This window comes from Triticum aestivum, chromosome 3B (genome assembly GCF_018294505.1).
Source record: "Triticum aestivum cultivar Chinese Spring chromosome 3B, IWGSC CS RefSeq v2.1, whole genome shotgun sequence".
In the NCBI taxonomy this organism is placed as follows: domain Eukaryota; kingdom Viridiplantae; phylum Streptophyta; class Magnoliopsida; order Poales; family Poaceae; genus Triticum; species Triticum aestivum.
Genome location: NC_057801.1, coordinates 504,892,141 through 504,916,726, shown reverse-complemented (window position 1 = coordinate 504,916,726; position 24,586 = coordinate 504,892,141). Strand labels below are relative to the sequence as shown.

The window sequence follows — 24,586 nt, the reverse complement described above, 5'->3', positions numbered from 1 at the left end:
TTAGAAGATATGTCATAATTAACATGTTTCTTCAGTTTTTCAAAATAAGTATTGGTGATTTTCTGTGTTGCTATAAACCCATTTTCCCTACAATTGTTACTGATCTAGTTTTAAATATTATAGAATGAATAGAAGTGTTCTTACTTGAAGTCGGTTGATCAAGAGTGGCCACAGTCTTTGAAGATGTGCCTAGCAAAGCTCTGGAGCATGTATCAGGAAGAGAATAGAGGTAGACTTAGAGAAAGTGTTGTTAGCGCTGAAGAATATTTGAAGATGCGGGATAAAAAGAGGAAGGTGGAGAATGAGCTCAGATTTTTTTTAAATCAGACTTTGCTAAGATGGTGTTGGCGAAGGAGGAGGCATTTTCCCAGTTGGCCAGTGCAAAACAGGTTTTTACTAAACTGAAAGCAGAGGTGGATAAGGCGAGCCTAGATGATCTCGATTAGAGAAATGAATATATTGTTCTAATATTGTTCTTATGAAGTTGAACTATCTATATGTTGTACTGTGTTGTTTTCCGGTAGCTATCGTACTGTGATGTTAAAATATATCTATGTGCCTGATATGAAATTGGCAAATAGTTGTTCGATATGAAATGTGAATTTGCGTAATACTGGAATTATTAATTATAAACTAATAAACCTGCTAAATGGGTCATGGAACTTTGCAAACAGTTCTAGAAGTAAAAGCGCTTATGATGGATAGCCCAATGCCACACAACTTTCTTCATCAAATTGTGTGTGATGTAGTTGATAAAAGCAAACGGTTAACCAAGGCAGAGCATGTGTGATAGTTACACGTATCACACACGAGCCTATACATAAACCTGTGTGGTATGTACATATGAACGGAAATGTTTTTCCTGGATTGACTGTGTGGGGTGTACATACGAATGGAAACGTTTTCCCTGGATTGACTGTGTGGGAAGTACATACGAACAGAAATGTTTTCCCTGGATTCACTGTGTGGGATGTACATGAGAACGGAAACGTTCTCCTTGGATTGATCGTGTGTGATATACATATGAATGGAAATGTTTTTCTGGGATTCACCGTGTGGGATGTACATACGAATGGAAACAATTGGGTTTCGATGCCTCGCCCGATCGCACACGAGCTCATTTTGCTCCAGCTTGTGTGCCAGGAGGGCCTACCCCCGACGGTTTTTGGGTCGTGTGGGAAGGACCCCCCCCCTATCGCCCACACTCACTTGGCGACGGTTCCAAATGCCTTCGCGGAGAGGGGGTTAAAAACCATTTGTATAGCACCGACGTGTACCAGTGTGTCGTGACACGCATGCCACTTAACATTACAACATATAACCATCTCATACATAAAGTCATTATCATGACGAAGGATATGCCACATCATATGCAAACCCTGCAAACCCAAGATAGACCTCCTCTAATCGGTTTGGAAATTTTTAATGAAGTGGCTTCTAGGGTTTCCAAATAAACCTAGCTAGCTATGTGCACACCTAAAGTGATAATCCTTGTTGCTAGATTAACTTTCGGGGTGTGTGAAAGAAGAGACTTAATTAAAAATCTCGTTCTCCCACACTAAACTTCGTCTAATACGTGTGAACCCCCTAGAAGATCATCCATCTTCATCACCCTCTTGCATACGCGACGGTTCACTATTCTTGACTATGGTGAAGCCCAAGGAACTGTTAGCAGATCGTCGGCAGCCAGAGCCGATTGATTGTTAGAACCTTGTGAAAAATGACACCATGCCGTCAATGAACTGAACCGAAGCAACACTCGAGGAAGCATAGCAAGAACATCACCCTGACATCCACATGTGATCTAGATCGCAACCTACATCTACTCATAGAACCGCTCATGATGCCACTGTTGGGAAACATAGAAAACAAAAAAATTGCCCTAGGATCACCCAAAAACAATATGAAGATGCATAACGGGTTGTGATCAATGATCGTTACCAACTCCAGGAGTGCAGCGGAAGTAGACGAGTTGGTTTAGATCATACTTGGAGTCCCTCGAACGTCGATGACGATCCCACGAACCGCCCTCGAATGACCCCTTGAACGGATGACCGAAAGCACAACCTCTCTACTTGGTTGCAAGTGTACGGTCTTCACGATCCGGCAGCGCTTCGCTGTGCAGAGCTAATCATTGTCGGAGAATTAGAGAGAGGAGATTAGAACCACACGAGGCTTCTAATTATGAGGATTGGAGGTGGCTAGGGCTAGCTCTGATTAGTCAATTAGGACCAACAAGAACTAGAACTAGATCAACTAGAGGAGGCTCCAAAACTTGTATATACATATGGTGGAAATCCTCTTGTATATATAGGTTAGAGGGGAGGGAGAGGGCAGCCACCAAGGGGGGGGAGTCCCCCTTGGGGAGCCAGCCTAGGGAGAGGGAGTAGGACTCCCTCCCCTAGTCCAATTTGTCCCCCATGAGGAAAGGGGGGGGGGGCTTCCTATTTGGGCCCTTGTGGCCCAAGTTGCCTTCCACCTCTTGGCCTTTTAAGGCCCATTGATATTTAAATTAAATATAAAATATTCTAAATATTTTTAGAGCATTATATATATAATTTAACATCCCCAAAAATATTTTCCACATATATATAATTAATCGGTAATGCATGGTATTACCTGATATTCATCGAAACCCTTTCAGCGACCCCGAAACGCTTCTAGAACCTCTCGAAACTATTCCGGATATTAATGAAACAATTCCACAAATATATTCTCATCACTCCTGTCCCACTAACACTCAGCAGATCATGATTACCTTAAGCTCATGACCCCATAGGTTTGGTAAACCATAGACATGAATGAAACCCCTTCGTTCAACGATCGATAGCAGAACCGTGGAGATCCATATCGGTCCCTATGATTACACGGATTATATTCGAGTGAACCTTTTCTTATCATGTGATGTTCCTTTTGCTTCGTGATACTTTACAAAACCCGGTGTGCATCGGTATCCTCTTGAGCCATCACCATGCTCACTATATCGTTGCTCATGTTACCAGTTTTGTTCTTCTTTCTTGTTGACGTGTTCCGGCATCCCTGTGACAAAGTCATTTTTGTCTGGCCAGAAGATGATGGATGCCGTCGCACTGAGAGGGCCCTAAGAATATCTCTCCATCGTTGGAGGAGCAAATCCCACTCTCGAGCTGTCTAGTCACTTGTCAAACTTTCTAGTGTGCTTGAAAGTTGTCGTTATGATCACCTTGTTACAGATGATGTTTGAGCAAACCCAAAGCCCACCGTCTGGTAGGAAGTGACCTGAGACACTCTCATGGTCGGAGGAACTAAAACACATGCTAACACTTCGTGTTATAATAGATGATTTCAAATGATATAATCACATAGTATAACAGACAAGTATTGGGTCGATTCAATATGATTGTTCTTCTAACGTCATTACCCTCAATGTTGTTTTAGGACTATCATTACACTTACCGATATCCTAAGATCCGGAAAACGTGATCACCAACAACACTTGAGCCAGTCTTAGAGGCGAGACCGGGAACCTATTGTTTATCGTTTATCATTTCGCATGTGCTTATGAGTTTCCCACTCAATCGCATATTCCAGGATCATAGCAGTTATAACATGAAATATAAACTCTTAACTATGAATATGGAAATATAATAATACAATATTATTGCCTCCGGGGCATATTTCCAACAATTATGCATCTTCCTATTGACCTTGGGTGTGCGTAGGTGCAATTTTTTTTTGTTTTCTACTACGTTTCCTAACATAAGAAACATGTGGTTGGCGGGCCGTCCATTCAAGGGGAGGCTCGGGAACTACTTTGATTAAAAAGGGATCTCGAATCTAAATGAAAGCCAACTAAGAGGAGAAAAAATGGATCTCGAATCTAAATGAAAGCCAACTAAGAGGAGAACTCGCCTGCCAAGTCGAAGACTATAGGCCGGAAACATCAGTCCGAGGATGGAGCTTCCGTCCTCGGCTTTGAAGACAACTTTAGGGGCTACTGGAAGTGTGGACTAGGGGGTGCCAACCGATGTGACCTACAGTCCCTTGGCCGAGCCTACGGCCCACCGATCTCAAACAAGGAAGGACCCCGGAAGCCTCAAAATCAGTCGTGTAGACAGATATTGCCGAAGACTTGGCGTGTACTTCAAGGACAACTCCAAATGTGAGCACGTTTATTCCTAGTTGGCAAGTGACCATGTGCAACCCTAGATATCCCTGGTGCCTATATAAACTAGAGGATTTAGTCCGTAGAGACACGATCACAATTACCAGCCTTGGCGTTTAGAACACAACATACGATCCCGGGTTTGATCAACATATACTCGATACTCCATCATCAATATAATCATGTAGCACCTAGGGTTTTACCTCTTCGAGAGGGCCCGAACATGGGTAAACATTGCCTCCCTTGTCTCCTGTTCACCATTCTTTCAAGATCCACAGCTTGGGCCCCCCTGTCCGAGATCTGCCGCTTTTAGTACCGACAAGCACCCTAGGTACCAATATGAGGTTTGATTCAAAGACTAAACACAAGAGATGAATTAGGGTCTATAGATGAGATGGTCTTCCCCTGGTTTCACCTCGAGACGGTGGCAGAAAGTCCCGAAACTCTTCTTCTTATTTTATTTTTCTAGGGAAAATGGCAATATATAGCAGAAGAATGTTCTGTTGGGACCCACAACGAGTAGTATGTGTGGGATAACATGATCCATATTTGGTTAATCTCGTTGAATTTGAACTATTGTTGTACTAAACATATTTGCATGCTATTTATGGATGATTTGTGTTTTTTTCTCTATCCAAACTTTGATGAATTCCGCCATGTTTGATGAAAATCACCCGGTTAGTTGAAATCTGGTTTGAAATGTACTCTCTCCGTTCCTAAATATTTGTCTTTCTAGAGATCTCAACAAGTGACTACATACAGAGCAAAATGAGTGAATCTATACTCTAAAATATGTTTATATACATCTGTATGTAATAGTCCATTTGAAATCTTTAAAATGACAATATTTAGGAACGGAGGGAGTATGTGGATAGCGTTGAATGACCGGCTCTCGTATTCGTGTTCGTGGACTGGTCTTTTATCTGTGGTGACCGGTTTGGAGGGAGATGCCCTTACCTAGCATTTTCTTTCTGAGTTTTTTTTAAGCAAATTCTCTCCGAGGGTAACCTCGGGCAATCAAAATGAAGCTGGCGATATGAGTTGGATCCAGGGCCCAGGCACAAGGTACCACACCACAAACCCAGCCCATACCAGCTTCCAGTGAGCTCAAGCCCACCCAGTGAATGGCAAACCCACCTGCGCCACCACTTCGCCACCACCGCTTCCCCCGATGCCGTCGTCGACGATCCGGAGCATCTCCATCACAGTATCTGACGACGACGGCGCCACGGCGCCCCGGCGTACCCGCGCCGGTCGACGGAAGGTGGTGCGCAGCTTGGGGCAGCGCGCCGTGCGGCTCGTGGCCCGGTGGTGGCCTATCCTCCTGCTCCTCCCGGCCGTCGCGCTGCTACTCTTCGAGGCCTCGCGGCTCCGTGCCTCTCCGAGCCCCGCCCCGCCAGTATCGAGCAGCCTTGGCCGCCTAGACCCGACCACGCGCCTCGTCCATGGCGTGCGCGAGCGTGAGTTCCTTACTCTGTTTCGATCTACTCTAGCTCGTCCCCAAATTCCCCGTGCTCTTGTGGTTCCCAACTCCCAATAAGGTTTGCCACGGATTTGACAAATTGCACTGTAAGAGTCGGCTTTCGTAGTAATTTGATAATGCGAGTGCTGTATTGCAGAATGTGCTGAGATTATGGTGGTGTCTTACTTAGACTACTTATCTGCACAAACCATTGGATATATCATGGCAACTGGAGATTTGGACTTAGCAGATCGTGCACATTGGGAAATGCCTTAATAGGATTATGATTCTCGAAGTCTTCTTAGTTTCTTACAAACCAAATGTTTGGATCTTGATAAGTCAAACCCCATGTCCATACTTAAGTAAAGTTATTCCAAAAAATCAGAGAGCACGTATCATGTCAAATTTGTTTGCTAGTGACTATTATTGGCTTATGTACTAAATAATGACTTGATTAGTTTTGTATTCTTGATGTTAACAGCGTGCCTGAAGTTTCTTAGCCCGAAAAGTATAGAAAATTTGGTATTTCATGAAGGCTCAGGACTTAATGCTGTGGTCAAGAGGATTATATACAAAACTGATGACGACGACTATGACTCACACCACTCTGAGGCAAACTCTACCTATTTACTGCAGCACGCAGAAGCTACCAGGTTCAATTTGTTTACAGGATTCCAAACAGTTCCTGAAAGAGAAGAGAGCTTCAAGGTTCTTATGCTGGCTAACATGTACTATTTTGCGGTAACAAAAACCTATGCCATTTTAGACCTATTTAATGTGTTTCACTACTTCTCCAGGTGAATGAGACTGTTAGTGTGCACTGTGGTTTCTATAGTGACAATGGTGGTTTCAAAATTTCGGTTGGTGATGTCAGATACATGAGAACTTGTAAAGTTGTTGTGTCTACCTGCGCATTCGGTGGTGGGGATGATCTATATCAACCTATTGGAATGGTCAATTCTTCTATTGGAAAGGTATTTGAGCATTCAGCATTCAGCATTCTCAGAAATGCTGCTTCTGTGTAAACCATCACATGTGATGGCTCTGAGGATTCAGGAGAGATTGACTTATGATAAAGCAGGTCTGCTATGTGGCTTTCTGGGATGAGGTAACACTATCAACTCAAGAAGCCGAAGGAAAATTAACTGGCGAGAATGAAATGATAGGAAGGTGGCGTATCATTGTTGTCAAGAATCTCCCCTTTGTAGATCAACGTCTAAATGGGAAAATACCGAAGGTAAATCTGCAGATGTCATAGTCCATTGTGCCAGCTTCCATATTCTCAAAATACTAGCTCATGTGGGATTTGACCTAATAAAGTAGTCTCTCTGTAAAGTGTAAGCCATATTAGCTATTTCTGTTATTTGGTAATAATAATTTCAGTTATGCCCCCTGGTAAAGTGAACGGCCTAGATGTTAAATCTGCTGATTTGTGTTTTTGCCTTAATTTTATGTGTAGGATTGCATAACTATGTACATTCTGGTAGTAAAATGCATAGCATCATTTTTGCAGATGTTGACTCACCGACTTTTCCCAGAAGCAAGTTACTCTATATGGGTAGACTCTAAATACCAATTCAGAAGAGATCCAATAGGAGTGCTTGAAGCACTTCTTTGGAGGACAAACTCTACCTTTGCTATTTCTGAACATGGAGCACGGACTAACATTTATGATGAGGGGAAAGCAATTGTTCAAAAGCACAAGGCTACTCCTGAAGAAGTAGAGGTTCAGCTAACTCAATATCGTCAAGACGGCATGCCAGATGAAAAAAGACTACATGGATTAAAAGGTAGGCGTTTAATTTTGACTAATTTAACTTGCACATGTGGATTTTTTCTCCAGGCTAACTTCTGCTCAAGCATGGATGTGGTATGAATATGACCAAGCTTTTTGTTTCTTTCAGCTTTGGCTGAAGCTTCTATCATTGTGAGGGAGCTGACCCCATTGACGAATCATTTCATGTGTGCTTGGTTCAATGAAGTTGTTCGTTTCACATCTCGGGATCAACTCAGTTTTCCATATGTACTATGGCGTCTAAACATGCCAGGAATCAACATGTTTCCTGTGTGCACTCGAAGGGACCTTGTGAACAGTTTGGGTCACACAAGGAAAGTAAAACCTCTTACACAGACGAATTCAGATTCTTCCGCGGCATGACCTCTTTTGTTCATTTGCGGACAGTCAACTAACCGGTGGTTTACGTGGTTCCAGGCTTCCACTTGTCTTGATCCACAGTTTTGTTGTAAATTATTCTTTTGATTGTCTTCCTTGAGAAACATCACGACTTGGTTGTAAGGACTTACACCTGTTACACGTCAAAAGCTGTTGCTTTTCTGTATGTTGACATTATTACCTGTACAAATCACGTTATCTTTTGGTTGGAAGGAGCAGTATTCCGCTTCCATTTTACAAGTATGAACGTTACCTCCCAACTATTCTACTTTACAAGTGCAATCTTATTCATGAACATTAGAAATGAACTCTTTTGCTATGGTTTACGCTGTTACCAACTGTGTATCAGTAGTCCAAGTAGATGCATATCTACTAGAATGTACCTATGCAAACTCTTTTTCTTCTTTTTCTAGAGAACATATCCAGCCCCTTCTTAGGGAAAACTGTTTGTTTTTCTTTAGAATGACTTGAAAAAAATTAAGTTTGTTTTTTGAGCAAACAGTATTTCTTTATTGATAAATTAGACAAAGTATACCAGATAAAAAAATAAACAACAAAAAGCCAATATAAAACAAAAAAAATACATCAAGTCCTTTGTAGTCGTTGACTGTACATCCATCTCTTGCATCTTAATTTTCCTCCCTCGATACATCTAGTGCAGAAACTGCAGAAGACCGAACTTGCACAAGCTCAACCAACCTCAAAGGTTTAAAGAGTCGCTCCTAATAACACGCAAGAACCTAAGATTGTTGAACGCGCCAAACTAACCTCAAAAGGTTTAAGTCAAGATGGGAATGGGCTGACCCGGACCTGGACTTGGACCTAGCCTCGTGGCTCCAAGGTTAGAAGAAAGTATAGTTTTCCCCCTAAAATCCTCCATGATGGATCAATATCCCCCTAAACTCTAAAACCGGATCATTTTCCCCCTGAACTCTACGAAACCAGATAAATGTGGCCCTGGGGTGGTTTTGGGGTGGATTGAAGGTGGTTTTGCTTGTAATCATGCTGACTTGGCAGGCGTCGCCCGCTCGAGCTTGAGCTCGGCGGCCATGGCCATGGCCGAGCTCGGTCGTCCACGCGCCAGCCCAGCCACCCCAATGCAAACCTGTAACCACCCACGGCCGTGGCCCCGCATCCTCTCTCACGTGCATGCCCTCCCCTGGACGGCACCGCCACCACGCCGGGTTAAAGAAGAGGAGGTGCGCCACCGCCGGCAGTGGCCTGATATCTGTGTTGAGCAAGGTGCTGTGCGGCAAGGCCATGATCTAGGAGTGCTCTCCGTCGTGGAGTTGCACTCCGATGAGGAGTCTCTGGTGCATCATGCGCTGCAAGCTCTCGGGCCTCAGTAAATCACGCCATGGACTCAGCCTCGTGTTACAATCAATGGTTGATTTTACTTTTCTTGTTTGTTCTGTTCTTGTGACAATAGAGACAGGGCCATCCAGGGGAGGGCACGAGCAAGAATGAGGCTGACGGGCTGCGGCCGGGGGCTGTTTGGCAGGCGCGTGCACAGCCGAGCTCAAGCTCGAGCGGACGACACTACTTTTGCCAAGTCAGCACCGTTACAAGCAAAACCACCTTTAATCCTCTCCAAAACCACCCGAGGGCCACATTTATCCGGTTTCACAGAGTTTAGGGGAAAAATAATCCGGTTTTAGAGTTTAGGGGGATATTGATCCATCAAGTAGGATTTGAGGGGGAAAACTATACTTTCTTCCCAAGGTTATATGTGAGGCCATGGGTCGGCCCATTTTATAAAAAAATTATGGCCTAGCTGACCCATTGGGTACATGAGGCCGACCCAAAATTAAGATGAAAAATCTATATATCCATTGTGCGTAATCTGAAGACTGGAAAGGAAACCAGGACGGCAAGCTGGACAAGTTGGAGAGGATGGCAAGCTTGCTGGCGACTGAGACGACGAACTAGTTCACGACTTCGAAGAAAGAGTGAAAATAAGGATTTTAAAGGTCAGAGAGACGAGACTGCTCCGCTCCCCCCCCCCCCCGCGCCGCGTGCCACTCCGGCCGCGGCGGCCACCCACCAGCCTTCATGGCTAGGGCCCGTAGGCCGAGTTGTAGTAGCCTCCCCCTTGCGTCTGGTTCCTGCATCCCCTCGCCCGGCGGTCCGTCGCATGCCTCGGACGCTCGCAGGCTCCCCCGGCTGGCCGGCTGTCAGATTCGGGCCTTCCGCCGCGTCTACTGCTTCGGGGTGAGTCCTCCAACGCCGCCCCTCCCTCCGGACCGGTAGATCTGCTGCCTCCGCCCCCCTCCGGGTCTCAGCGCCTTAAATCCATCGTCGTTGCGCCATCAAACCTTGCCATTTCCTCCCCTATGGAGGAGGCGGGTGGTTGGGTTCAGGTCCAGTCGCGCAAAAACCGGCGAGCTTGCAAGGGGCCGGCGGGCAACAGTAGGCGCTTAGGGGCTCCTCGCTCGGACCGCGGGCGCGCCTCCATGCCTTCGCCCGGCCGCGAGGCCTTCTTAAGGCGCTTCCGTGGGAAGTGCTTTCGATGCCTGAGCAAACTCCACCGGCGCAAAGATTGCCGCGACCCGCTTCGATGCATCTCCTGTGAGCGCCAAGGCCACTACGCCAAAGAGTGCCCCTACCGCTCCCGCGGCCTAGGAGGGGCCGCCCCAGCCGGACCCAAGCCGGCGCCAGCTCGGGTGCCGGTGCGGGAGCGCCTCTGCTTCGACCATCGTCCGCCTCCGTCGGCCCCTCCTCACTAAGCTCCGTCCATGGCTGGCTTCTCCCACATTGATCTGGCGCAGCGGCCCCGCGAGAGCCTCAAGATGGTGGTTGCCACGCCGGCCCTGGAGCACGTGGAGTACATCCTCCGGCAGCACGCGGTCACCCTCACGGCTACGGATCGAGCCCATGCCACAAGCCCCATGGCGGTGGGGAAGGCCATCGACGAGTAGCTACGCACCCCGGCGCACCAGCTCTGCGTCACCACCCACCACCCTGAGGCCTTCCTGGTGCACTTCGACCTGCCAGCGCACCGCGACAACGCGGGCCACCGCGGCGTCATCAAGGTGGACGGCTGCAAGTACTTCGTCCACGCCTGGAGTCCGGATGATCACGCGGCCATCTTGAAGCTGTCCCTCCACGTCTGCATCGTCGTCGAGCACCTGCCCATGCAGTTTTGGAGCCTGGAGGGGGCGGACGACGCGCTCGGCGACTTCGGCCGCATCGACCGGCTCGACAGCCGCACGTACGAGCGTGGCCACACCAAGACGTTCGCGTGCTGGCTGTGGTGCTGGGACATGGCGCACATCCCGACCAAGAGGGCTCTGTGGGTGCTCAAGCGTGGTGCTGGCCGCGTCGATGAGATCATCGGATTCTCCCCACCTGACCGCAATGCCCCCACCCCCGCCGGGCGTCCACCGCTACGACCTGCTGATCCACGTGGACCGAGTGGAGGATTGGACCCCGCTCTCGCCCCGCTCCTCACACTCGAGACAGAGCGGGCTCCCCTCCTCGGAAGCCGAAGACACCCGCCCCCTTCCCCGCTCGGAGATGGGCACTTGGGCAGCCGGTGTGGAGGACGGGCAGAGCAGGATCCGTCGTTCTGTGCCTCGCGTGTCCTCCTCCGGCTGCAGCAGTTTCCCCTCCCTCGGCGAGCGTCGCGACCACGACGGAGATAACCAAGGCAACCGCGGCCGGTCCTGGAAGGACGCTTTCCTTGGCTGTGGTCGGCAGTCCAACGCCAAGGCCCCGCCAGCGGAGGAGCCGCGTCGGAGGAGCAGGACCCCTGCCTCGCGACGCCACCAGGGGTGCCGCGGCCGCTCTGTGGAGCGTGTTGCCCTGTCACCCTCCCTGAGCGTTGCCCTGTCACCCTCCCCGAAGACGGTGCTGCGTGCGACTCCCCCCTGCCGTTGCAGCCACGCCCCCCTCGCCGCCGGAGACAGACCCGATCACCGCTTTCTTCTCCTTCTCTGACTCCGGACGCGCCTTCTCCCCTCCACCCCGGTCAGACTGCATGCAAGTAGAGTTCGAGAATGCAATGCTCGAGGCGCTCGCTACCCCTCTCTCCTTCAGCGACAACGAAGAACCGATCGAGCAGAAGTCGAAGGAAGACCACCTGCCACTCGCCCTGCTGCCTGATGTTCTGCCCTGCATCAACCAGCCCACCCCTGCAGCTGTTCAGTTCCAGGTCGAGGCCGTCACGCAGAAGGTCGGCCACCTGCAGCTCCAGATAAGCCCAGAGGGCGATTCAGCACAGCCCAATCCAGCCTCTGAAGACGATGTGCAGCAACTCTTCATGATGGTCCAAGCTCCTGTCCTCCCAACCCCGAAGCCTGCCCGCACCTCCGCCCCGCCCAAGTCACGAGCTTTCTCTGCTCCTTCAAGGCATAGCGCCCGGCAGGCTTCAGCTGCTTCCTCCGTGCCGGTCTCGCAGAGGGCAGCGTTGAGGCTGGTGCAAGAACTCGGCAAGATGGGGCCAAAGGACAAGATGACCCCGAATGCTGCAGCTGCTCTGATCAAGAAGTTCAACGAGCCACTGACCGAGGAAGACATAGCCACCATTGCTCGCTTGACAAGCCTGAATGTTGATGCTATGAAGATTGCGGCCGGCATGCTCGGTCCTGATGGTGCGGCCAATGTGGCCCAGTAGTTCTCCATGTGTCATGTAGCTTGTAGGCTTTGTCGATGGCTGACCCTACGCCAGTTCGAGCTAGGTTTCCCATTCATGTGTAGTTCTAGGATCATGTTGCAAGACAGACGACGATGGGGTTTTGGGCCTGTTGGTGGCTATCGTCGCCCCCCCGGACCGATCGGTGGTGTGTTGTATCCCTTGTTTTAGTAATGATAGTCGACGAAGCAAATCATCGTGTCCAAATGACTATAAACCATCGCTCCATAATGTCTTGGAATGTTAGGGGGCTAAATGCGCCTGCCAAGTGGGAGGCCATTCGAGAAACCATCACTACTCACAGAAATGCCATCCTAACGCTGCAAGAAACAAAAATAGATGTTTGGTCTTCAGAAGTTGCGCATGAAGTAGCGGGACAGCTCTTGCAGGGTTGTGTGGTTCTCCCGGCCCTGGGGACGAGGGGTGGTGTTGCAATCTTCTGGAACAAAGATGTAGTTAGCATCGAATCACACTCCATTGGTAGATTCACCATCACGGCCAAGGTCACTGAACTTAGCAACAATGTTCAGTACTGGCTGACAACGGCTTACAGACCAACTAAAGAAGGAGTTCTTTCTTGAGATGGCCAACATTGCACCACTAGCTGGAGAGCCGTGGCTGATCACGGGAGATTTCAACATGATCTATGAAGCTAGAGACAAAAGCAACTTAAACGTGAACAGGAGGCTTATGGGAAGGTTCAGAAAAGCTTTAGATTTTGCGGGCCTAAAGGAAATCAAATGCCACAATAGAAGATTAACTTGGAGCAATGAAAGAGAGAACCCAACCTTCTGCAGCATCGATAAGTTTTTCTGCAATGTAGATTGGGAGGCTTTGCACAATGGATACATGCTGAATGCAGCATCCACATCTTTCTTGGATCACTGCCCGCTGCTACTTTCCCCTTGTGCCAGCCCACCAAGACCAGCAAGATTCAAGTTTGAAAACCATTGGCCTAAGTTTCCACACTTCCAAGAAAACGGTGATGCATGCATGGAACAGACCAGTCTCCCATGACTGTCCTTACATCAAACTGAAGGTGAAACTACAGAGAACTGCAAAGGATTTAAGGATCTGGAGCAAATCACTTTTTAGCAAGGCCAAGATGCAGTTCCATATAGCAAATGAAGTCATCCTCGGACTAGACATCGCTAAAGAGAACATGCAGCTCACCCAGGAAGAATTTGCATTAAGGAAGATGCTCAAAACCAGAGTGCTCGGGCTTGCAGCAATTGAGAGGTCTAGAAGACGGCAAGCCTCTCGGGTGCTATGGATTAGGGCCGGAGATGCCAGCACAAAATTCTTCCACGCAAAGTGCAACAATAGAAGGAGAAAAAACTATATACATTCTCTGCAAACTGAAGAAGGGGAGGTCCTAACCCAGCATCTGGAGAAGGCCCAAGTGATTTTCAGGCATTTTTCAAATCAGTTGGGCACAAGGAAAAACCAACCCCTCACAATCAACTGGGATCAGCTTCAGTTGCCTCTTGTGATAGATGTGGGTTTAGATAACCCGTTCTCAGAGGGAGAGGTTTGGGCAGCCGTTATGAGATCTCCAGCGAAAAAAGCCCCAGGCCCCGATGGATACACTGGCCAGTTCTTTAGTTTGTGTTGGAGCATCATCAAGGACGACATCATGGCTGCCTTCTTCAAGTTCTACAGGGCGATCAACACAATTTTTTTAGAATTGAATAAGGCCTTCATCACGCTAATTCCTAAAAAAGAAGGCGCACGGGAAGTGAAGCATTTCAGACCTATTAGTTTGATGGGCTCGGTGGCAAAGCTGGTTGCCAAAGTCCTATCTATGCGGCTGTCTGCAGTCATCCCTCAGATCATATCCCCTGCACAATCAGCTTTCCAAAAAGGAAAATGTATTCACGACAGTTATCTCTACATCCAAGGATGCGTAAAATCCCTCCACAGAAGAAACAAGCCTGTGCTGCTCTTCAAATTAGACATAGAAAAAGCGTTCGACTCCATCTCTTGGGATTATCTTCTTGAGCTACTTCAACGTTTAGGCTTCCCTGCGAGATGGAGAGACTGGATCTCCATTCTCCTCTCCACGGTGACATCCTCCTGTCTGTTAAATGGCGTTGCAGGGCAGGCCATTGGACACTTGCAGGGCCTGAGGCAAGGCGATCCGCTCTCCCCTCTGTTGTTCATCATCGCCATCGACCCCCTCTACCGCCTCCTCGACGTTGCTGTAAATCTTGGCATATTCTCTCCTCTGCCAGGAAGAGGTGCCAGCATGAGGATTAGCCTCTACGCTGACGATGCTGTGATCTTCGCCAACCCAATCAAAGAGGAGGTCGATTCGCTACTAAAACTACTCAATCTTTTCTGGGACGCCTCTGGTCTTCGTTTAAACCAAAGCAAATCCTCGGTGGCCATGATCAGGTGCAACAGTCTAGACATCGCTGACGTACTGCATAGTTTCGGCGGCTCCGTAGTAGGATTCCCTATGACTTATCTAGGCCTCCTGGTTTCCACTGGTATAATTCGCTTAGTTCATCTCCAATTTCTCCTCGATAGAATTAGGGCTCGCCTTGCAGGATGGAAGGGTAGACTTATGAGTCTTGCTGGGCGTAGAATCCTCGTCCGTAGCGTACTGTCAGCACTGCCAACATTTGCGATGACGGTACTGCGGCTCCCAAAAAAGCTCCTCAAGGATATTGACAAGACCAGGCGGCGATTTCTCTAGGCGCATGATGAAGAGTTGTCAGGCGGAAAGTGCAAAGTTAACTGGAAAACAGTATGCTCTCCCATCCCAAAGGGTGGGCTTGGCATTCCGGATCTCCACCTTTTCGGCAGAGCACTTCGTCTCCGGTGGCTTTGGTTGGAATGGATGCAGCCGGACAGGCCTTGGAAAGCTTCCCCCATCCTGTGCGACAGCAATGACAGGGCACTCTTCACTCAAGTCACGAAGATTGCCATCGGAGACGGCAAGACGACGAAATTTTGGACCTGTCATTAGTTGGGAGATGAACCTCTCTGTCAAACCTTTCCGCTGTTGTTCAAAAGGTCTAGAAGCAAGCTTAAAACTGTGGCTGAGGCTTTGCAAGACGATTGCTGGATCCGCAGCCTTGGCAATGGGCGGTATGAAGAAATTGTCCATGATGTGGTCAGGTTGGCCCGCAAGATCAGAGAACATGGAGGACTAAGCAATGAGCATCGGGAAGATGTGATCACTTGGACAGAAAACGCAAAAGGATCCTACTCCACGAGCTCTGCCTACAATGCCCACTTTAAAAACTTACCAAACAATGGAATGAATTCGGTCATTTGGAAGGTGTGGGCACCGGGCAAGATCAAAATCTTCTCCTGGCTGATTCATCATGATAGAGCGTGGTGTAATGACCGTCTGCAACGTCGACGATGGCCAAATCCTTACTTCTGTCAGTTTTGCCTCAAAAACCTTGAGTCCTCCGTGCATCTCTTCTGGAACTGCCCATTCATGAAGGCAACCTGTGCAAACGTGGCAGAATGGAAAGGATGCTTGTCGCTCGCCCCGCCTCCACAAGATCGGCGATGCACACACTCGGCAGTTAAGGCCATTGTAAACGAAACAAGAGCGGAAAACAGGAGGGGAGTGAAGACTATGATCATGGCTACCACCTGGGCAATTTGGATGGAAAGAAACAATTGTACCTTCAGATCGAAGACAGTTGTTTGAAGGATGTCATTGATTCCATTCGACGCATGATGGAGCACTGGCGGCTAGCCGGAGCAAAATCTATCGAGCCCCCCTTTGGGGATCTAGGTGTGAGATAGTCTCTTAAGGCTTTTCTTTGTGGGGAGCCGCAGGCCGAAGCCCCCCCGATGTATCTCTTTCTTGTTTTTCCTTTGATCACTTGATTAAACTCTGTCTTCCATATGCTCTCTTCTAAATCAATCAATGCCAGCCTACCTGGATCTTTCAAAAAAAGTTTACGACTTCACGTAAGAATTGATCCACCTGGCTGTCTGCCTGCTTGTGCTTGTGTACAGGGGCGTCTCCGACCGAATTAGTCAGTGTCGTACAACATCATCATATATCATATATGTTCTTGTGTATATGATCAAGTTTGTGTACATCCGTATAGGGACGGCCAACAATGACTAGGCATAGCGATTCGATTGGATCGACCCATGTGACCCATCGGGTCGGACGATGTCGACTCCATTGACCCGTATATCGTTTAAGGCCGACCCGCTTGGCCCATTGGCCTTGACTTTTTGGGCCGGGTCAGCGACCCGGCGGGCCGACCCGGCCCATTCCCATCTTGAGTTTTAAGGAGTCTATGAGCCGCACATTCCTAGCACAGTAAGAACCTAAGATTGTGGAACACACACTGGCTGAAGGCACACACCCCTTGCGAGAAATGTTGTCAAACTGATACTTTGTTGTTGTGTCACCGGGGAAGAATACCGGGAGCACAAAAGAAAGAATCTCTAGTGATAAGAACATTCTTACAATACTGCCATCACCGTCGCCAAAAATAGGTAAGTGCGGATGACAATCCTCGACAATGGGAGTCGTCGATCTGTGGGACCAAAACACCACAACTTCTTACCCGTGTAGGTTGCATCGGCCACAACGGTCACATTGTGATGTGGAAAGGACCACAAATGACACTGCCTTCAATGTCGAGACTTTGCCGTAAAAAAATCAAACGTAGATGAAAAACAAACTAGACCCCGAGCATTGATCCGTAGCTTCCCCACCTCTGAAAGCCGAAAAGGCGAGCAGGAGGCGGGGAGATCCGACCTAAGCCACAAAAACCTAGTGAAGGACAGCTAGGTTTTTTTTTTGAAAACTACTTGGCGCACTTTATTAAACTCATATCAAAGTTACATCATCCACAATGTCCGAAAGTAAAAAGCTGGGAGGATCACCATCCCAAACAAAAGTAGAATTTAAATTGCAACTATGTCTAGCAAGATTGTGCGCCAATCTATTAGCCTCCCTAGGGCAATGAGTGAAGGATACCGCACCAATACGGTATGCTTTTTAAAAACAATCAGCCAAAATAGCAGTATAGGGGCTCCAAATCTCAATCACGCCATTGCATGCTTGAATAACTTCCAATGAGTCAGATTCAACAATGACCTGGTGACAGCCGAGTCCTTCAACCAACTCTAGTCCTCGCTGAATAGCTACTGCTTCCGCCGTTGTTGCATCAAGGAGATGATGAAGCAACCAGGATGCTCCCGCAAGAGCCTCTCCTCGGTTGTTTCGAAGAATTGCTGCAGCTGCACCCGTTCCATCTTCAAAAAAAGCGGCGTCAACATTTAATTTATAAGAATTGATTGGAGGTTTCACCCACATAACTTTATCCGGTTTCTTCTGATCCGCAGCTCGAGAAAAGTTACTTGTGATCGCTTGGATAGCGAATGCAGTATTTGAAGGATTTTGGACATTTTTTCCCTTAACAAATTCTCGTCGCTGCCACCATATATACCAAGCCCGAACGACCAAAGACTCCCGGAATCCCAACCTACCAAGAACAGGTGAATGTCTCGCCGGTTGCGTTAGTAATTCTTCAAGGATCACACTACCTGACCTGTCAATTTGAATGACTTCACCTATTATTTCATGTAACCCCAGTTTCTTCCATACTTCTTTTGCTCTTTCACATGTAAACATCAGATGTCGCATATCTTCCGCCCCTTGCTTGCATACTGGGCATTGAGGCTGTACCTTGATGTGTCTGTTTGCCAAGATCGACATCCCTGGGACAATACCATGTAAAGCACGCCAGGCGAAAATTTTCACCTTGCTTGGAATTTGTAACTTCCACAAAATATCCCATACCGGGTTTGCATGCATAGCTCATTGGCCATCCCCCCACCTAGTTTGAGCACCAAATTGATGTTCCCATTCCACATAATAAGCTGATCGAACCGAGAACGAGAACGACTTCGTATACTGCCATGCCACAAAATCTTCAGTCATGTTAGGGCTCAAAGGGATTTTTAAAATTCTTTCCACATCCACCCAAATAAAATTATCTCTAATCAAAGCCTCATCCCACTTTCCTGTAAAGGGATCAATTAAATCATCTACATTTTGTAGAAGTCTTTGTCCTTTCACAGTTATTACTTTCCTGTTCGGAATGCCAGGCACCCAATGGTCCTCCCATATGTTGATGTTTGCTCCAGTACCAACTCTCCATATGTGTCCTCTCATAAATGTGCGTAGCCCAGCAATTATGCTCTGCCAAGTAAAAGAGGATCCCTTCTTCGGACCTGCTTTCAGTAAATTGCCATCGGGGTAATACTTAGCTCTGAGAACAGTCGCACACAAAGAATTTGGTTTTGTGATCAACCTCCAACTTTGCTTTGCTAACATAGCGAGATTAAAAGCGTGCAAGTCCCTAAACCCCATACCTCCATTCTTTTTTGGTACACACATCTTCCACCACGCCCACCAATGCATTTTCTTTTGTTCTTCAGTATCTCCCCACCAAAAGCTAGACATCTCGTCTGTTATGAGCTTACAAATCTTTTTGGGAATATTAAAAACTGCCATAGCAAAAACAGGTAGAGACTGTATAACAGCCTTCAATAAAATTTCTTTGCCACCCACCGAAAGAAACTTTTCCCGCCATACCTTTAGTCGCTTTATTACTCTCTCAAGAAGATGAATAAAACTATCACTTCTATCTGCCCCCACCATTGCAGGAAGACCGAGGTATTTATCCGAAATTGCCTCCGTCATAATATTCAGCTGGGCACAAACTGCAGCCTTTACTTCGACATCAACATTAGGACTGAAGAAAATACTACACTTTGCATCACTGACCATTTGTCCCGAGCTTGCACAATATTAATCAAGAACATGTCTCAACGAGGTTGCATTAATTAAATTTTCCTTCATAAGGATCAGGGAATCATCGGCGAAAAGTAAATAAGAAACCGATGGTGCATTTCTGCACACCCTTACCCCTTCAATGCCACGAACCTCCTCTTGATGAGCCAATAAACTTGATAAACCCTCTGCACAAATCAGGAATAAATATGGGGATAGCGGGTCTCCCTGCCTGAGACCCCTTGTAGGAATAAATTCATCAGTCTCGTGATCATTAAAACGCACCTTATATTTTACTGATTTAACACATGCCATCAGTAACTCCACAAACTCACTAGAAAAACCCAGTCGTATTAGCATCTTTTCCAGAAAAATCCATTCAACATGATCATATGTTTTATGCATGTCAAGTTTCACCGCACAGTACCCATCTTTTCCCTTCTTCTTATTTTTAAACATATGCATACACTCATAAGCCACGAGGATGTTATCAGTAATCATACGGCCTGGCACGAAGGCACTCTGGACAGGTGAAATTATGTCATCTAGAACATGCTTCAGTCTCATCGCTATCATTTTTGAGATGACCTTATAAAGAACATTACATAAACTGATAGGTCTAAACTGGGTAATTTTTTCTGGACTTTCGACCTTTGGGATTAAAACAATAACAGTATCATTCCACCCTTTAGGAATTACCTTGTTATTAATAGCCAAAAGAACTTCATTGCAAAGAGAATTTCCGATGATATGCCAACATTTTTTGAAGAAAATGGCTTTTTTTTTCTTTGTCGATGACGATGAGAAAATATAGTAGAAACCTCCTTATTTAACACTGGCAAATCTTTTTCTTGGAAGCCCATGAGCAAAGCCCATCTCCTCCTCTTTCCGTCCCTCTCTCTCCTCCTATCCCCTTCTTATCCGCTTCCACTCTCCCCGCCTCGCCTCCTCGAAAGGAAATGCCAGTGGCATTCCAGTGAACCCACCCCCGACTAGGTCCGGACACCGCCGCTGCAATGGCTACGGCCATCTCCGCCTCCGCGCTCCTCTCCTCCACATTCGCCGGCGATAGGCGCCATCGCCGCGCGGCGAGGCCCGCGCCCCGCCGCGCCGTCCCGGCTGGCCTCACGGTGCGGTGCGAGCAGAGCGACAAACAGAAGCGGCAGCCTCTTTCCGCACTCGTTCCCCGCGAGCAGCGCTTCATGTTCGAGGGCGACGAGCTCTGCGGACCCGTACGAGCCCCCACTCTTATCTCTTTCTTCTATTTCCTAGTGCTGCGATTCATATTCAGGAAAAGAGTAGCTATGCTGTACGACTTTTTTCGGTTTGAAATTCTCAAATGGTTCCTTTCAGTTTCATCAATCCGCATAATTATAATTAGTCTATCACAGACTCACATGTCACTATACAATGCTCACGTAGTACATATGATGATACATACAACTGCCAAAATTAGCTGCTCATAGTTTGTGGTGAACGAGGATTCTGGGAAATGAAATAAACGAACAGGAGTGGTACTTTACGAGAATTAACACAAGAATGAAGCTAATATGGTAGAAACTGGTTTGTTACATCTGGTAAACAAATGCGGCATTGGCTCATCGTGGCCACCCATGTTTCTGTTTAGTGCTTATGCTCATTAAGATCTCAGCATGACTATCTTGTTTATGTTCCACCGGTGTATTGGTATCATGGCTTGCTTGCTTGTGTATGTGTGTGTGTGTAACCTTTTCTGTGTAGTAATCTGATCAATCAATTTAATTCGCAGGACATATGGAACACAACATGGTACCCTAAGGCTGCTGATCACGTAACTACCGAGAAGACGTGGTATGTTGTTGATGCAGAGGACAAGATTCTTGGCAGGCTAGCATCTGCTATCGCAGTGCATATGAGAGGGAAAAATGAGCCCACATACACTCCAAGTGTGGACATGGGGGCTTTTGTTATTGTGGTACGCACCGAAGTAGTTTGTATGGTGTTTACAGAATACCGTAGCAGTGTTCTTTTCAAGGCAAATAAGTTCATAAAATTAGCGGGAGGAAAAAATAAGCACCTAAACCCATCTTGATTCCTGAAACCTATATTATATCATCATGTTAATGTGGCTTTTCATTACAGAAATTACTGCACATTGCTGAGCTGACATACTGAACTATATGTTTTACATAGGTTAATGCAGAGAAGGTTGCTGTTTCTGGTAAAAAGAGGTCACAGAAGCTCTATAAAAGGCACTCTGGACGGCCCGGTGGAATGAAAGAAGAAACTTTTGATCAGCTTCAGAAAAGGATTCCGGAGAGAATTATCGAACATGCTGTGCGTGGCATGCTTCCTAAGGGCAGGGTAAGAAATCATCTCTTGGCATCTGTTAGTTCTTACCTAGTTGGTTGCATCAGGTATTTTGTGTGCCCCAAAGTTTACCAAGAATTAGAAATGCAGATAAATTTATTTAATTAAATATTGCCAATAAGTTTTACCTTGCCATTGGCATGAATGTGGAATTACACCCAGTCCAAAATATTTGCTCTCAACTTAAGTGCTCGGATGACCCGGCTAACAAGTATTGGATTGTGTTCTCTGAAATGTCCATGTTAGCTAGAAAATATCTCGTGTTACTCTCCTGTTAAGTGCTGGTTTTCTCAGTTCGCCAAATTTACTCTTTTTCTCTGTGATCTTCTCAACCTTTGAACCATTTTGCAGCTGGGCAGAAGACTATTTACCCACCTCAAGGTGTACAAAGGATCAGAGCACCCGCATGTGGCTCAAAAACCTGTTCCGCTGCCCATCAGAGACAAAAGAATAATGAAGTCTGGCTAGAGAACCCCTGGATATTGAGAAAAGATACAGCAACCGTGCTTCCCCGCCCAGTGTTAGGAGCGTGACCCGAACATTCATGTCATCTGTCCACAAGAGTGGTGTGTAACTTTTTTGTAATTTAATTATGTTTCTGCAAAAGCTTTCGATTCCTTTCGGTCATAATTATGTCGTATGGTACGATTTCATGGAATCCAAAATCTGAGTTTTGGAAGGTGTAAATTTTGACCAGTGGTGAGGTAGGCTCGTTGCAGTTTCGTACAAAAATATGTTAGGTAAATGTTTGGGAACAGCGCACCGGCCGAGTTTGCGCCGGTCGTTCGCTGCGTCACCACGTGTCATCGCTGGTGCGCGCTACCTCCCCCGCGTCCGCATGTTTTCTTTGTGTGGCCCATGCCTGTCCCTCCCCCTTCTTTTTCTCCTTCCTTCCTTATCCTTTTCCTCCCGTCATTCTCTCTCTGTTTCTCCCTGGTCTCGTTTTTCCTCCATGGATCTCTCCTCTTGTTGGCCACTGGTCTCCGCTGCTACTAGGAACTGGACATGGCCGCGCACCCACCCCCTACCTCTCATCCACTAGTGCTTTTGTAATTCGATGAGAGAAGCCCGGTCCCTTTTCCCCCCAAAACAACCCCTAAATTTGTGACGGCGAGGGGAAGAACACGAGCAAGGTGCTACTGCGGAGCTGGGGGGTGCTTCTTCCACCTCCTCTACGACTGCGGCTGGGCGGAGCTGGGACTACCGGCACCAGAAGCTGCAACCTCATCGCGGGGAGCTGCAACCTCATCGTGGGGAGCTGCAACCTCGTCGTGGGAAGCTGCAACCTCCCGTCGACGAGTTAATTGCACGTTGGTACCACACTTGCGCACCTACTCACGAGTCAATACCATTGTTCGTGCATGTCATAGTTCAGTACCACTATTCGGTCTAACTGTTACAAAATGGACTGACAGCCGTATAAGTGTGTATTGACCATGTATCTGACAGACCGGGCCCACCTGTCAGGTGACATGGTGGCCAATCGGCGCGTGCTCGGTTTGTTGACTAGGACGACACTGGTGCGGTGCGGTGGGTCAAAACTGGCTCGGTCGGCTCGGTCGGTCCTCACTCTCGCTCTCCCTCCTATCTCCGATTCGCCGCCGCCGCCGCCGCCACCTCAACCGGCTCGCCATCGCGCCATGGAGGACGAGATCAGCCAGGACTCCAGCGAGCAATACATGAACCTCTCCGACGACAAAGCCATGCATTACCGGGTGAGTTGTAGAGCTAGGGTTAGGATAGGTTATCTGATTTGGGGATTTGATTTGATTTGGGGATTGTCTCTTCCTTTTGCTCCTGTAGATCCCTGCTAGCATTGAAGACCAAGACTACAGTGGCACTGAGACAACACCCATTGTTCTTTGCCATTAGCATGGTGTGGCGGCTGAGAGGCATGTAGCATTTGAAGCATTTAACACGGGCAGGAGGTTCTTAGTCTGTCCTAAGAGTGTAAGATTCTGTACAAATCTCTGTTTTAATTGTATTGTTTAATCTAGCCATGTGCATAGAATTGTCCAGTGCATTGGTTTCATGTTCTTTAATCTAGCCATGTGCTGATGCACATTGTTTAATGAGTACTCTAGTTTAATTGGGTAGCTGTGATGGTCATTTAGTAGTACTGATGCTAATCATTGGATTAGAAAATGTGTTGATGCTTTCCATGTATATTTAATTTGGCCAGTAATTTTATAATTGGGCAACAACTTAGTTTGCAGTGCAGATGATAATTGTTTAGTTCACAAGAGTACTCAATTTGCAAATTATTTGATTGCATAATGTCAGAGAGATTCAATGTCTGGTGCTCAAAATTCAGTTAGTGTTTAGTGTCAGAGGTTCATTCTTTAAAGTTGTTGCTCAAAGATGCTAAAAGTTGATGCTTAAAGTTCATTATTTAATTCAGTGGCAGATGCTTAAAGTTGATTTGATTTTTATTTCATTGTTTAAAGTTAGATGCTCAAAGTTCAGTTATTATTTAAAGCAAGTTGCTCAGAGTTTATTACTTAAATAATTTGCCTAGGAGATTGATTTTGCACATGCTATGTTTGTTTATATTGCAGGAAGATGACAACTATGGTATTGTTCTCTGGGTTGATCCAGAGTGTCCTCCTACATTGCAGAATGCCTTGTTGAAGTTATGGGAAATGTACCATGACATCAAGAGTGATAGGAGGAAGGATAACCTGGAGAGTTCACTCACTATTCACCATTTGACAGAAGAAAAAAATAATCTAGAGGCCAACTATGACAAATTGGTTGAAGATGTGCACCAACTGTTCAATGCTCAAGAGGATAGGATGGTAGATTTCAGCTATTTGCAGGCTAAGATGCAGAATGTGCAGGTTTTTGAGACAGTTGTATCTGACATGAAGACAGAGATGGGGAAGAAAGATGCAGAGATCTTCAAGCTGCTGGAGAAGTATAAAGTACTGATGAACATCACAAAATCTCAAGGCACTGCCATCCATAACCTGAAGTTCAATCATCTAAAAGAGAAGGAAGTGCTTAGTACATCCACCAGGAACCTGCATTTCCAG

General features: G+C 47.0%; 2 protein-coding genes across 3 annotated transcripts; both read left to right on the top strand.

Moving 5' to 3' along the window:
• Positions 1-5,241: 5,241 nt before the first annotated feature.
• Positions 5,242-8,019, top strand: LOC123070607 (probable hexosyltransferase MUCI70). Of its 2 annotated transcripts, none has more exons than XM_044493878.1 (6): positions 5,242-5,604; positions 6,088-6,314; positions 6,404-6,580; positions 6,685-6,843; positions 7,120-7,396; positions 7,511-8,019. In XM_044493878.1, the coding sequence occupies exons 1-6, from the start codon at positions 5,316-5,318 to the stop codon at positions 7,762-7,764; spliced, it is 1,383 nt and encodes a 460-aa protein (XP_044349813.1). In that variant the 5' UTR covers positions 5,242-5,315; the 3' UTR covers positions 7,765-8,019. The 2 variants fall into 2 exon arrangements, with proteins under 2 accessions (XP_044349813.1, XP_044349814.1); XM_044493879.1 differs by having other exon boundaries at positions 5,243-5,604; positions 6,688-6,843.
• A 12,078-nt stretch (positions 8,020-20,097) lies between these two features.
• On the top strand, positions 20,098-22,238 carry LOC123070606 (50S ribosomal protein L13). Its single transcript, XM_044493877.1, has 4 exons — positions 20,098-20,434; positions 20,971-21,156; positions 21,375-21,545; positions 21,903-22,238. The coding sequence occupies exons 1-4, from the start codon at positions 20,219-20,221 to the stop codon at positions 22,017-22,019; spliced, it is 690 nt and encodes a 229-aa protein (XP_044349812.1). The 5' UTR covers positions 20,098-20,218; the 3' UTR covers positions 22,020-22,238.
• Positions 22,239-24,586: the final 2,348 nt, after the last annotated feature.

Excerpts from the sequence above, each read along its gene's own strand:
- LOC123070607 (XM_044493878.1), top strand. The coding sequence starts at position 5,316 with ATGCCGTCGTCGACGATCCGGAGCATCTCCATCACAGTATCTGACGAC. Across the intron at positions 5,605-6,087 it reads CGTCCATGGCGTGCGCGAGC|CGTGCCTGAAGTTTCTTAGC; the intron begins GTGAGTTCCTTA and ends TGATGTTAACAG. Across the intron at positions 6,315-6,403 it reads AAAGAGAAGAGAGCTTCAAG|GTGAATGAGACTGTTAGTGT; the intron begins GTTCTTATGCTG and ends CTACTTCTCCAG.
- LOC123070606 (XM_044493877.1), top strand. The coding sequence starts at position 20,219 with ATGGCTACGGCCATCTCCGCCTCCGCGCTCCTCTCCTCCACATTCGCC. Across the intron at positions 20,435-20,970 it reads GCGACGAGCTCTGCGGACCC|GACATATGGAACACAACATG; the intron begins GTACGAGCCCCC and ends TTTAATTCGCAG. Across the intron at positions 21,546-21,902 it reads GCATGCTTCCTAAGGGCAGG|CTGGGCAGAAGACTATTTAC; the intron begins GTAAGAAATCAT and ends ACCATTTTGCAG.